This window comes from Tuber melanosporum (genome assembly GCF_000151645.1).
Source record: "Tuber melanosporum whole genome shotgun sequence assembly, scaffold_49, strain Mel28".
Classification (NCBI taxonomy): Eukaryota; Fungi; Ascomycota; class Pezizomycetes; order Pezizales; family Tuberaceae; genus Tuber; species Tuber melanosporum.
Genome location: NW_003299094.1, coordinates 127,221 through 139,043, shown reverse-complemented (window position 1 = coordinate 139,043; position 11,823 = coordinate 127,221). Strand labels below are relative to the sequence as shown.

Sequence of the window (11,823 nt, the reverse complement as noted above, 5' to 3'; positions counted from 1 at the left end):
CGCTTCTTGTCACCTTGATTTATAGTATCAAGTAAGTCTTTAATTTCTAGACTCTGTGTGTCCTCCTACAGATTGGACTTTTAGCCTTCAAAACATACTCTTGATTAAGAATCTCATACTGGGTAACTTACAGCTACCCGCTTATATGTTATACATGCTGTTTCATGAGGCATACCCAATACCAATCTGATTTGATCGAATGATATCCCAACACACTGATGGAGAGCAATGATGGCCCCCCATATAACAATTGTAAGGCTTCTTCCATTTGTTGTACTGCTTTTTACATTAACTCTTTAATACCATTAGTACAGATACTGGGTATATACCTTGTAAGAAAAACTGTATACCATATGGTGAACTTCACAAAACGTCTGGTGGTGTTGCTATTGGGTGTAGGATTGTTCCTCTACCTGCATTCTGGGTCTATTGTCACTGGATATTGGTACTGTTCGTCATTCTTACTGAATACCAGTGTTATTTGGAACCTCTGACTCCCTCCAAGCAGCTCAAACACTATACTTTTTATGGGTTCACAGCGCCTATTCCAAAAAGGGTGCCAATTCTTGGCGCGGAGACACGAGTACCTATACCGTAACCCCACCATCCCTGCATCCCCGTTTACTACATCATTTCCCATTACAAAAACACCTCTCCGACCTCACTACTGTATCAAAAAAAAATTTTCTTTCTTTTTTTCTTTCTTTTCAAAACAGTGTCTTAGGAAGATATAACCCTACCACCCCGCCATCCCCGTCTTTCACATTATTTCGCACCACAAAACAAATCTCAACAAACAAACTTCACTCAGGATGGCCCACAAAACCGCAGGATCCGGGCCCGAGGTTGTATATTCTTCCCAATTCACATTGTTTCCCCCCCCCCTACCATCATCTGTCTGACATTTCTGCTTTTCTAGGTAGCTAAGCTATTTGATACGATTCTAGTACTTTATACCCTTTGATTGAATTCACGGCGCATATCTGACAGTGCAGTTTGGAATAATTAGGTTCTTGACTTCGGGTTTGTCCCCCCTCTCTTGTGGGGAACTTAAAACTTATCTATCCCTTGCCGATTTGCTAAATTTTCCATACAGATCCCAATACAGTCACCTGATTACCCGTCGTCTTCGTGAACTCAATGTCTACGCCGAGATGCTCCCCTGCACTCAGAAACTCGCAGACCTATCATGGAAGCCGAAGGGTGTGATTCTCTCCGGGTCTCCATATTCCGTCTATGACGCCGACGCACCACACGTCGATCCTACTGTCTTCGAGATTGAGGTATAAACACCTACTCCCCTCCACCGCTTCCCACAAAGCTAACAGACCCTTTCCCTGAAGGTTCCAGTTCTTGGTGTCTGCTACGGCCTCCAAGAAATCGCCTGGAACCACGGCAAAGACGTCTCCGCCGGTAACCGCAAAGAGTACGGCCATGCAATCCTTAGCGTAGCCAGACACACCGACGCCCCCTCACACATCGACGTCCTATTCTCCGGCCTAGCAGACGAACTAGAGGTATGGATGTCCCATGGCGATAGGCTCCGCGCTCTACCAATGGACTTTGTCACCATTGCTACCACCCCCAACGCTCCCTTCGCCGGAATTGCACATGCCCAGAAGAAGCTTTACGGCATCCAGTTCCATCCGGAGGTTACGCACACCTCCTGCGGGAAGGCTCTCATTGAGAATTTTGCTGTTAAGCTCTGTCAATGTAAGCAGAATTGGACGATGGAAAGGTTTGTCGACACCGAAATTGATAGAATCAGGAAGGTTGTCGGGGCAACGGGGCAGGTTATCGGAGCTGTTTCTGGAGGTGTTGATTCTACTGTTGCGGCGAAGCTAATGCATGAGGCTATTGGTGATCGGTTTCATGCTATCCTCGTTGATAACGGGGTTATGAGGTTGAATGAGTGTAAGACCGTGCATAAGACTTTGACTGAAGGGTTGGGAATCAATCTTACCGTCGTTGATGCCTCTGAGGAGTTCTTGGGGAAGCTTAAAGGCGTCGAGGATCCCGAGAAGAAGAGGAAGATCATTGGAAATACCTTTATTGAGGTTTTCCAGAGGGAGTCTGAGAGGGTTATGAGGGAGAGTGGTGGTGCTGTGGATTTCTTACTTCAGGGGACTTTGTACCCGGATGTTATTGAGAGTATCTCTTTCAAGGGCCCGAGTGCTACTATCAAGACTCACCACGTATGCGTCCCCCTCCCCCATCCTTAGTTATCTGCTAACAGAAAATCAGAACGTGGGTGGCCTCCTTGAGAACATGAAACTCAAGCTCATTGAGCCCCTCCGCGAACTCTTCAAAGGTAGCCTCCCGACCCCCCCTCCCCATACAAAGAATACAAACTAACAACCTTAAAAGACGAAGTCCGCGTCCTTGGAACAAAGCTCGGCATCCCCGAAGACTTGGTCTGGCGTCACCCCTTCCCGGGACCTGGCATCGCTATCCGCATCCTGGGAGAAGTAACACCCGGGCAGGTCGCCATCGCCCGCAAAGCGGACCATATTTTCATCGAGGAGATCAAGGCCGCCGGCCTCTACCGCAAGATCTCTCAAGCCTACGCCGCCCTTTTACCCGTCCGCGCGGTCGGCGTCATGGGCGATAAGCGGGTCTATGACCAGGTCATCGCTTTGAGAGCAGTCGAGACTACTGACTACATGACGGCTGACTGGTTCGACTTCGACGGAAGGTTCTTGAGAAAGGTTGCTGGCCGGATTGTAAATGAGGTGGATGGGGTTTGTAGGGTTGTCTATGATGTTACGCAGAAGCCGCCGGGGACTATTGAGCTTCAGTAGCGGGGATTCTGCCTGGGCTGCGAATGGGTTTTTAGACAATAGATGGGTTTGAGTTTCTTATTTTATGGTGTAGAGGTTTTGCGTTATCTGGCGGATGAATTGTGAATATACCATATGTTATAATCCCATGTTTCCGCTTCCCAATCGGTCAAACAATGAATATCACAATGTAAACCACGACCAGTAAAAAAACGGTAGCAACACACTGAACATTACCCAGGTAAGAACACGAGAGAGTGTGAGAAAGTGTGTGTGTAAGACAAAGTGCCCTACCAACAACCCACGAGCTATCTCCAGACATACCCGCAAGTGCCATTGACATTTCCCGATGGAAACCCGCACCATCCTTAAACTCCCCAAATACATTTTTCACTGTCCTGTATGTACTCTACAATACTCAATCCATCACCCACTCGTGGCTTTCCCAAGATCTCACTTCTCACAATCATATGGCTAACCCCGGCACCAACTGGACTAAGCCATTAATTTATATTATCGTCTTTATCTAAGGTAAGATACAGTATCACTACACTCCACCCCAACCCAACCCCATTCCGTGGTTTAATATAATAGCTAGATAGACAGCCGATGCAAATACGAGAAGTGAAAAAGAAAAGGAAAAGAAAAGAAAAAAATTAAAGAGAAGTCAAAAAGTGGAAGAAATATATATATATATATATATATATATGTTTTACGCCAGCCAGCAAGTCGAAACCCCACCTATCCACCCATAAATGATAAAAGTAGAAAAAAAATGGTAAGAAAAACTTTTTAAGACAGAGCAAGCTAACAGCAAAGAGAAAGCGAAGGTAAGAGGTATCACATAAAAAGAAGGAAATGTCCGAGCAAACGCCTTTTCCACCAAAGGAAAAGAAGTGAAAGAGCAAAGAAAAAAGAAAGAGAAAAAGCCTCGCTTTCCATTTACATCCCTAACCTTGAAAAATCTCAATCCGTAAGTCAATTTGCTGCACCGCACCATCATCGCCGTTCCCTAGCTAAAACGCACAGCCTTCCTCGCGGCAGCAGCACTACTGGAACTGCTATTGCTGGACCCTCTTCTCTTCTTGCCACTACTCCCGGCTCCAGAAGACGCCACGGATGCCCTGCGCTTTGGTGGGGGTGCGACACGCAGGTCGCTGACTATCTCCTCGTCGCTGCCTAATTCAAGATAATCTGGTGTCGTTGGTGTCAGTGAAGAAGCCCTATCGCGCGGCGCCTTATAGGTTTTTCTGAGTCTGTCGTCCAGGCCTTCATGACTGTAGACCCCTCCGTGCTTCCCGGGACCTAGGAGGCTCTGCGGACACTTGAGATTGGCGAAGCGGTCGGAGGAGATGGAGGTGTTGGGATTGCCGTTGCGATCTACTTCCCCTTCTGTGTCGTCGGTTTTAAGGAACTTAGTGCTTGATATGATGTCCCTCATTTTCGAGTCGTTTGCTGCCGCACCCTTCGAGAGGTTTAGCTCTGCTGCTGTCATCCCTTGCCTGCGATCCCACATCTCTCGCTCAATAGTGTGGTTCAGGATCAGCGTCTCCGCATATACTGGTCTCTTCTGTCCGATGCGGTGCGCACGTGCCAGTGCTTGGTGCTCAACGCTGGGTTGCCAAACTGGGTTCACGAAGAAGATTCTGCTAGCAGCCGAGATGTTCAGGCCAAAGGCGGCCTGGGAGAGGTCCATTAAGAACACACGGAACGTCTGCGAGAACTGGAAAGTCACGAGGTATTTTGCCTTCTCGTGGCTGGGCAAGTTTTTCTGGTACCCAAGGTATTCCACGCCAATTATTTCCAACCCCTGAGCGATATAAAATGCCACGTCCTCGGATTCGTAGAATATCAAGATTTTCTCAGTCTCGTGGTACTCTAGAACCTTGTCTAAGAGGTAGGTTAGTTTTTGCGAGGCAGTGCCGATTATCTCTGTCCTCGCCAGTGGGGAGTCCTCGGAAACGGTAGATATGGGCGTTGCACATCGCTTCAGGATAGATTTAAGGTTGGACTTGATCTCGGCGTCATTCGCAGAGCGCTCCTCCGCGTTATGTTTTCCTACCACGGTAGATGTCATTTTGGATTTACCGTTTCTTCTGGTGTTGCCGGTTAAATATACATCTGCTGCAGCCACTCCAACCTTGTCCCCAAGCTTTGAGATAAGTTTGGGATCATACGCATGCGCATTCACGTATCGTTGAACATCCTGCACCGACTTTCCCCCTATTGGGTAAGGGTTATTGGATCCTTTCACCAGGGCCCATTCGGCAGCGATCGATGCCGGAAAATGTAGGACCGAGTATGCTGTTCACATCGTATAGTATTAGCCACTGTTTATGGAAAGACAACGAGAAGAGATCTGACCCATCTCAGAGTTGCGAATGCAAGCATTCCAGACAGGATTGCTCAATGCTCTCAAACCTGATTCTATGGCCGACTCCAACAACTCCCTATCCTGCTTGTTGTGATGTTTTGTAGGGTCTGCAAGACACCTCTGGCTAACTGCGACCATGAGTTGCACATCTGCACTTGAGTGACCCATCCAATAAAATCCACTTCGTTTCAACAGATTGTTGGTCAATTCCCGCAACGGCCCACGGTTCTTTGGGTGAAACATGTAATCTTGGTCTACCCGTTCACTTGTAACAGCATTTGACGCTATACCGCCTAGAAATAGATTCATTGATAGTCTCTCAAAGAATCCAGGCTCCAAATAAACTGGAGTGTGATACAGCGGAGGAAGTGCAACGTCTTTCTCAATGTCTTTCAAACGATGCCTGATCATTATTCTCTGGAGAATGCTCCGCACACAATCAGTAGATCCTGGCTGCCGCTGCATAAAGCCTTTACTAACGTAGGCTTTCCAAGAAGCGTACTCACTGCTCTGACCTTCAGAAGGTAAAGCCCAAGGACGTACTCTTAGAAAATCACAAACTATACGACCGAGCTTCTCGAGATCATTGGATTCGTTTGTTTGCGCCACTCTGCGTTCCTCCAACTCCTGTTCCCTACGGGCCTCCAGCGCCTCTTCGGTCTCCCCAATATTCATACCGGAGGACATTCCCAATAGACCTGTAACCGGAGTAGCAGAGACAATCCACCGCCGCTCCACTGGTAGTCGCTGAGCGACGCAAACACCTCGATTCATTAGAGAACTTGAAGACGCCATTGAGTGGCCCTCGTCAACGATTAATCGCTTCCATCGAATCGACATTAGTGGCGACTTGTATACTGCATCTCTATCAAAGCAGACACAATCGGCAATTCTTGTAGCTCCCTTATAAGGGCATCTGCAGCTAAGTGGTTTCCCGCCTGATTCACGTCTCCCAGCCTTATCCCGACCCTCCCTCTCCTCCATATCAAAGCGAGGTCGGGCGATGATAACAAGGTCATATTCCAAGAGATCCGATACAGGAGGAATTCCTTCAGACGACTTCACAAGTGCAAGTGTCTAACATAGTTAGCAACAGATCTGAAATTCGAGGGAAGCATCACAATCACCTTCAGGGCCTTTTCCTCAACATGAATATTGATTTCTCGTTTCCACTGATCTACAAGATTAGGGGGGCACACAACAATAGTTCCAGTCCCGAGATATATCCTTTCTTTAACATCACTAGGGCTATAACGCTTGCTTCGGCTCCTTGAGGGGGGTTGCACTTCGTAGAACGCATGCGCCGCCCTAAGTTTAGCGAGATTAACGGCGCCGAGGTCATCTTTGAACTCTCCCCACCCTAACGAGTGTTTCCAGATGGCTGCTACCGCAAGATCAGACAATGAAGGGGGGGACTGGCGAAGGAGTGATGGCTCCTCATGTTCTTCAGGGATAAAAGAGTACTGATACTTCGTCGCTAAAATGAGTGCCAGACAAATAAAGGTTTTCCTATCCATCGACCATGTCAGCGAGATATGTAACAAGGACCAGTCGGACTCACCCTGTTCCCGTGTCTTCCGCTAGTATTCCTCCTCGGACATCCTCATATTTCCTCGGTTCAACTAACATCTCCGTAGTCTCAAGATCAAGGTAGTATTTTCGTCCTTGGGGACCAGTAAAGCATCTAAACCTAGCATCTTGTGTATTCTCAGGTGCCAGCTCCCGCTGGATCATCATAGCAACGGTCTTCTTTTGGTACCCATACAGTGGATTTTTCATCCCCACAACTGGCTTTTTCAGGACCCGATTCATGAGGTCGGTGGTATTGCGGTCTCTGACCCACTCTGCTTTGGGATTCGGGTTGGGCGAATCCAAAGTATTAAACAGGTAAAAGAGGGACAGATGCACATCACCCGGAGCCACAAGTGGCTTATGGCCTTTCACCTTTAACCCCCGCCAACCTGCCTCAGAGGTATCAAGTGCATATAAGACCTCCCGTCGAAACTTGCTAATTTCCCGGCTATCTCTCGGTATAACCCGTCTTCCAACGTCATCCGGGAGCATGTAGATTCGGACTCTTGCAGTAGAATCTGCGATCATCCTATACGTGCATCTTAGGACACAAAGCGATGCTAACTGGATTAGATTGTCGGCCATGGAATGCTTTGGGAATTGGATGGGGGGAATCTCGAGCCAATTCCAGCAGTCGGGAGCCTCCATCCCTGGAGCTGGTCTTCTGGGCATCTCCAAGTCTACCGAACCCACAGCGCACAGACTCGAGAAGTCGTTGAGCAAATCTATTGTTGCAAAAAATGCGGCATCGATTTCAATCGAGGTACGAGGTTTTCTAGGTTTTATCGGCGTACCTGGCTGGGAGGTGAAGTCAGTGATAAAACGCCAACTTGTGCGCAAAATGTTCAACGACAATTACCTTCCAGCCCCCACGACGAGGAGTACGGCGCGTTGGCGGCATCAAGACTGATCAAAGATCTAGACCAGCTAGACTAGAGAAAGGAATTGGAGGATTTGATTTGTAAAGGAACGAATCTAGAAATGTAATAAAGAGGGTACCAGATCGACGACCGCTGAATTGTAAACACCAAAATCAGCGCGCAGTTGTGTGGCGGATGTCAGTGAGGTTGCTGTAGTCAAGTAGGTGAGAGATGTAGGGAAGAGAGAGCCTGTGCGGGGGAGGGAGAAGAGAGGGCTCTGTGAGGAGTTGGTGGGAAGATCTGACTCGAGAGTTGCTTGTGTACGGTACTTCTAGGTGGCAGAGCAGGGTTTACTAGTACCACCGTACTGCCAGATGCACAGTATCGTGCCTCCAATTGAGGCTCAAAGTTGCCAAGGAAACTAGACTAATTGAGCCCCAGCCACGACTCTAGACCATGGAGGGTAACCTCATCTTGTCACATCAACAAATTGGGGTTCAGGTCAAATAAATGGTGGCATTATACTTATATCATTGTCTACCACTAGATACAGGCATGATAGCGGTTATGCCTTCGTGAGGAACCATGTTATCCCAGTGCCGGTGGTTTATCTGTTCGTGTGCAAGGATTTAATACCCCAGTGGAAGAAGGCAGGATAGAGCATTGTAGACTGGGTATCCCGTCATAAGAACTAGTTGTCCGACGCGGTACGGAGCCCCAGGCGCGCTGTTTACGCGGTGCATCGATCGCACAATAGGATAGCAACAACATTGTACCGGTATGATGCGTGTGATGCCGGACATACAAGTACACGACAGGTCACAGCGGGTAGTAGCGATAGGGGTCTTTGGAGTGATCTTTCACGATGAGGGTCCAGAAGCGGTACCCTGGATGCCTCTTTGGGGCGCGTTAGGATCCTTTTTTTGATCCGCCTGAGCAAACAACAAGTTCCTCCAGGGGCTATGTACCGCAACCCGGTGCATTGCTGCTGCCCATCACCCCAGCGCATCACTGTAAGTACGATCTTGGCAACAAAAGAAACGCGCCCCCCCGTGAAATATGACCGAGATAGTAACTGCAACTACCACTCCAAAACACAACAGATACTAGTGAAATAAAAAAAGCATAATCATAAAATACACAATCAAGTAGAGGTTAATACATGTAGTCACCAGTGGGTTTGCATGCCATTGCGCTCCTTCAATTCCAAAATTCGTTCTGGCATACTATCTATCAAAGGATTTCAGTCAGAAGGCCGGAGCCGGTCCCGTTCCTCTTGAATTGCATTTCGCATCTCAGTAATAGTTCCAGGAAAGTGATTTCTGCCCTTAATCTGCTGTTTCATGATCCTCCACACGTTTTCTATTGGGTTGAGATCAGGAGATTGCGAAGGTCATTTATGTAACGGAATGCCTAACTCTTCTTTGGGCTCCACAAGCACCTGCTTGACCCCATACCATGGCGCTCCATCCTCGATATACTGTGCTCCTGGGGAGGTGATATAGTGCTTTTGGCTCTGAAACACGGGGACAACAATAGGCTTTAATACCTGTTCTAGGTAATTACTTGCCGTGATACCTTTCTTCCCTGTGCCTTGCAGAAATACAAGATCTAACTTCCAACTATAGCTGATAGCACCCCAGACTCCTACTGAACCTCGGCCACTGGAAAAGGTATGCTGTATACAATCGTCGTGATAGCGCTCGGTATTCAATCGTGTAATCCACTGGGACTCCCTCTTTGATGTATCAAAAGTGCACTCATCTGAGTACATATGCAGACACCAATATCCTTTTGGTTCTTCAATATGCTTAATTGCATAGTGCAGACGATCCTGCTGGCATTCTTTTGAAATAAAAGGTCGTTTACAGGCTTTACATCGTGTATATCTCTTTTCATCAAGGGCTCTCTTAACCGTTATTCCAGAAACTGACAACCCTGCCTCCTTTCCTAGCCTTGACCATGATAACCTTCTACCCTCCCATCCGCTCCATAGCAGCCTAATGAGGAGCCAAATATCTCCTGTCATGAGGAGTCAGAAACGGCCAGATCGGAACTTGTTCTACTGTTCGTGAAACTCGCTTGCCCAACCACTAACAGTTCTTCATGGCACACCAGTACGTCGTGATATTTCATGCTTTGAAAATCCTAAGTCCTATAGCGTATGGACTCTAGACCGTATTGGAGTACCATAATGTATGTGGCTCACTGTATGGGAGAGAGGAGTTGTAGTCATTATTGTTGAGAAGAAATTTTCTGATGGCTTGGCAAGGCGAGGGGGGTGCGTTTCTTTTGTTACCAAGTTCATACTAAACCGCCCATCATTCAATGTTAAGGGCACTCTACATACAAGTAGTACTGATACAGTATTATACTCTACCCGGGAGTTGTAGGTAAGTCTGTCAAACTCTTGGCTGTGTTTGCTATGTGAATTGACACCAAGAGTTCAGCAGACTTTCTTCCAACCCCTGGTACTTGAGTACTAGTACGGCAAGTTAATCAGAGTTGGTGTACAGTCGTGTCTGGAAAGTCTACGTACCCTCACGGCAACGGCACTACCACCACAAATAATGATATTAACTACACCAAAAAAATCATATGAGTACAATTTTAAAATAGATGAAAGTAGAAATAGAAAATAACAGTTTCTTAATGCTACCATTTTGTATGGCTTCCATCTGCATCCAATACAGCCTGAATTCTCTCAGGCATTCTCTGAATCTACCCATCAAATTTCCCTTGGGGAATGAGGTCCCACTCTTTCTTTGCTGCCTGAAATAACTCAGCAACACTATGGGGCCTTCTCTCAACCTTGGAGAATCGCCTTCTGAGGGCTTTTTTGAGAATTTCTCAGGAATTCTCAATAGGGTTGAGATCTGGTGAGTTGGGAGGCCAAGCTACTCTCTGATATCCACAGTCCTCCTGCTATTTTTTGTTTTCTGCTCCATTGTTCCCCAAGCATTATCAGCAGCCATATAGATGGTTTCAGGAGCTCTATTTATCCCTTCTATGAAGGGGATAAGGTATGGCTGGTGGATCTCAGTTGCATATTGGTAGGCATTGAGACCAAGCCTGTCTCTCTTGCTAGTCCTTTCCTCCTCACTCCTCTTCCTCACCAGAATCAGCTCAGTCCTCTCTCCATGTATCATTGCAGTATATACACCTATATTGGTATGTCCTGACTTAAAGTTAGGCTTTAAGTTCTTTTCTTCCAACTCTTCATCTAGTCTAAGTCTGATCTTTTTTCCACTGTATTTGGATCATTTTCAAATGTGTCCTTATCTACAAAAACAACCCATTTCCAAGCTCTTGTCCAGTTCCTCCTGGCCCTAGTAAACTCTTTTCTCTTCTCCTTCTGTCCTTTTCTCCAAAAAGGCTTTTTCCTAAGTATCCTAAGTTTAAAACCGGCTTCTTTGGATATCTTGCTAACAGTATCTTTTTTAAGACCAATATTGACTTTGTGGGTAATGTTTCTTAGTGCTAAATGAGGCTCAGCATTGATAATATCAAGAATTACTTGCCTTTTGGGATCAGTAATCTTGGTTGGTCTGCTAGATCTGGGGGCATCAAGGATGTTTCCATCTCTAGATTTCATATTTTTGACCACTGTTGAAACAGTTAACTTGGAGAGGTTCATAAGTTTTATAATTTTACTATACCCCATATCAGTATATTTATATAGGGCATTGATTTTGCTTTTCTGGTCTTCTCTAAGCATTTGCGAATGTAATAGTGTCATAGTAGGGGAGGGGTATTGAGGTAATTGATAGTGGCAGTATTGCTAAGAGGAGTATGTAGACTTTTCAGACATGACTATACTGTGGGGGTTGGCGTCACGAATGGAAAAAAAAAAACATGAAAACCTCTTATACAAGTTAATACAGTAGTTAAGTATCTGGATATCTTGGTACAAATTTGTGTAAAGCTTGGTGCTAGTGTCTAGATTGGCAAGATAACAGGTAACCACTACATTCGCTACTACTCAAACAACTGATGAACCTGATACCAACACCAAATAGCTAGGACCACCCACTTCCATATTCAAGAAATATTACCAGCCATGCAAGTAGATACTTATCTAATCCCCCCCCCTCCCACCTCCCAAGTACCAATACCTAGTGAGTTACATGACCACAGCTCTTTCTTTCTCCAGAAGTTGGAAGATGTAGATTACCAAAATTACAATGAGATTGAATTATTTGCTTAAACAATTGATTTGCAAGTCAAAAGGTCACAC

The 11,823-nt window shown here is 46.4% G+C and overlaps 2 protein-coding genes; one reads left to right on the top strand and one right to left on the bottom strand.

Annotated features, from left to right (window-relative positions):
* Nucleotides 1-710: 710 nt before the first annotated feature.
* GSTUM_00008613001 (uncharacterized protein) lies at nucleotides 711-2,929 on the top strand. XM_002840165.2 has 6 exons: nucleotides 711-845; nucleotides 920-1,023; nucleotides 1,097-1,283; nucleotides 1,344-2,195; nucleotides 2,245-2,311; nucleotides 2,368-2,929. Exons 3-6 carry the CDS (start codon nucleotides 1,155-1,157, stop codon nucleotides 2,799-2,801), a joined length of 1,482 nt encoding a protein of 493 aa, XP_002840211.1. The 5' UTR covers nucleotides 711-845; nucleotides 920-1,023; nucleotides 1,097-1,154; the 3' UTR covers nucleotides 2,802-2,929.
* Nucleotides 2,930-3,275: 346 nt separating this feature from the next.
* GSTUM_00008612001 (uncharacterized protein) lies at nucleotides 3,276-7,398 on the bottom strand (the record flags this gene model as incomplete). XM_002840164.2 has 5 exons in its annotated part: nucleotides 3,276-5,084; nucleotides 5,145-6,017; nucleotides 6,102-6,231; nucleotides 6,282-6,663; nucleotides 6,716-7,398. The coding sequence occupies 5 exons, from the start codon at nucleotides 7,396-7,398 to the stop codon at nucleotides 3,793-3,795; spliced, it is 3,360 nt and encodes a 1,119-aa protein (XP_002840210.1). The 3' UTR covers nucleotides 3,276-3,792.
* Nucleotides 7,399-11,823: the final 4,425 nt, after the last annotated feature.

What these genes read in the sequence shown, in the direction of transcription:
- GSTUM_00008613001 (XM_002840165.2), top strand. Translation starts at nt 1,155, where the DNA reads ATGCTCCCCTGCACTCAGAAACTCGCAGACCTATCATGGAAGCCGAAG. An exon ending in CTACTATCAAGACTCACCAC is followed by an intron (nt 2,196 to 2,244) that starts GTATGCGTCCCC and finishes ACAGAAAATCAG; the next exon opens with AACGTGGGTGGCCTCCTTGA. An exon ending in CCTCCGCGAACTCTTCAAAG is followed by an intron (nt 2,312 to 2,367) that starts GTAGCCTCCCGA and finishes CAACCTTAAAAG; the next exon opens with ACGAAGTCCGCGTCCTTGGA.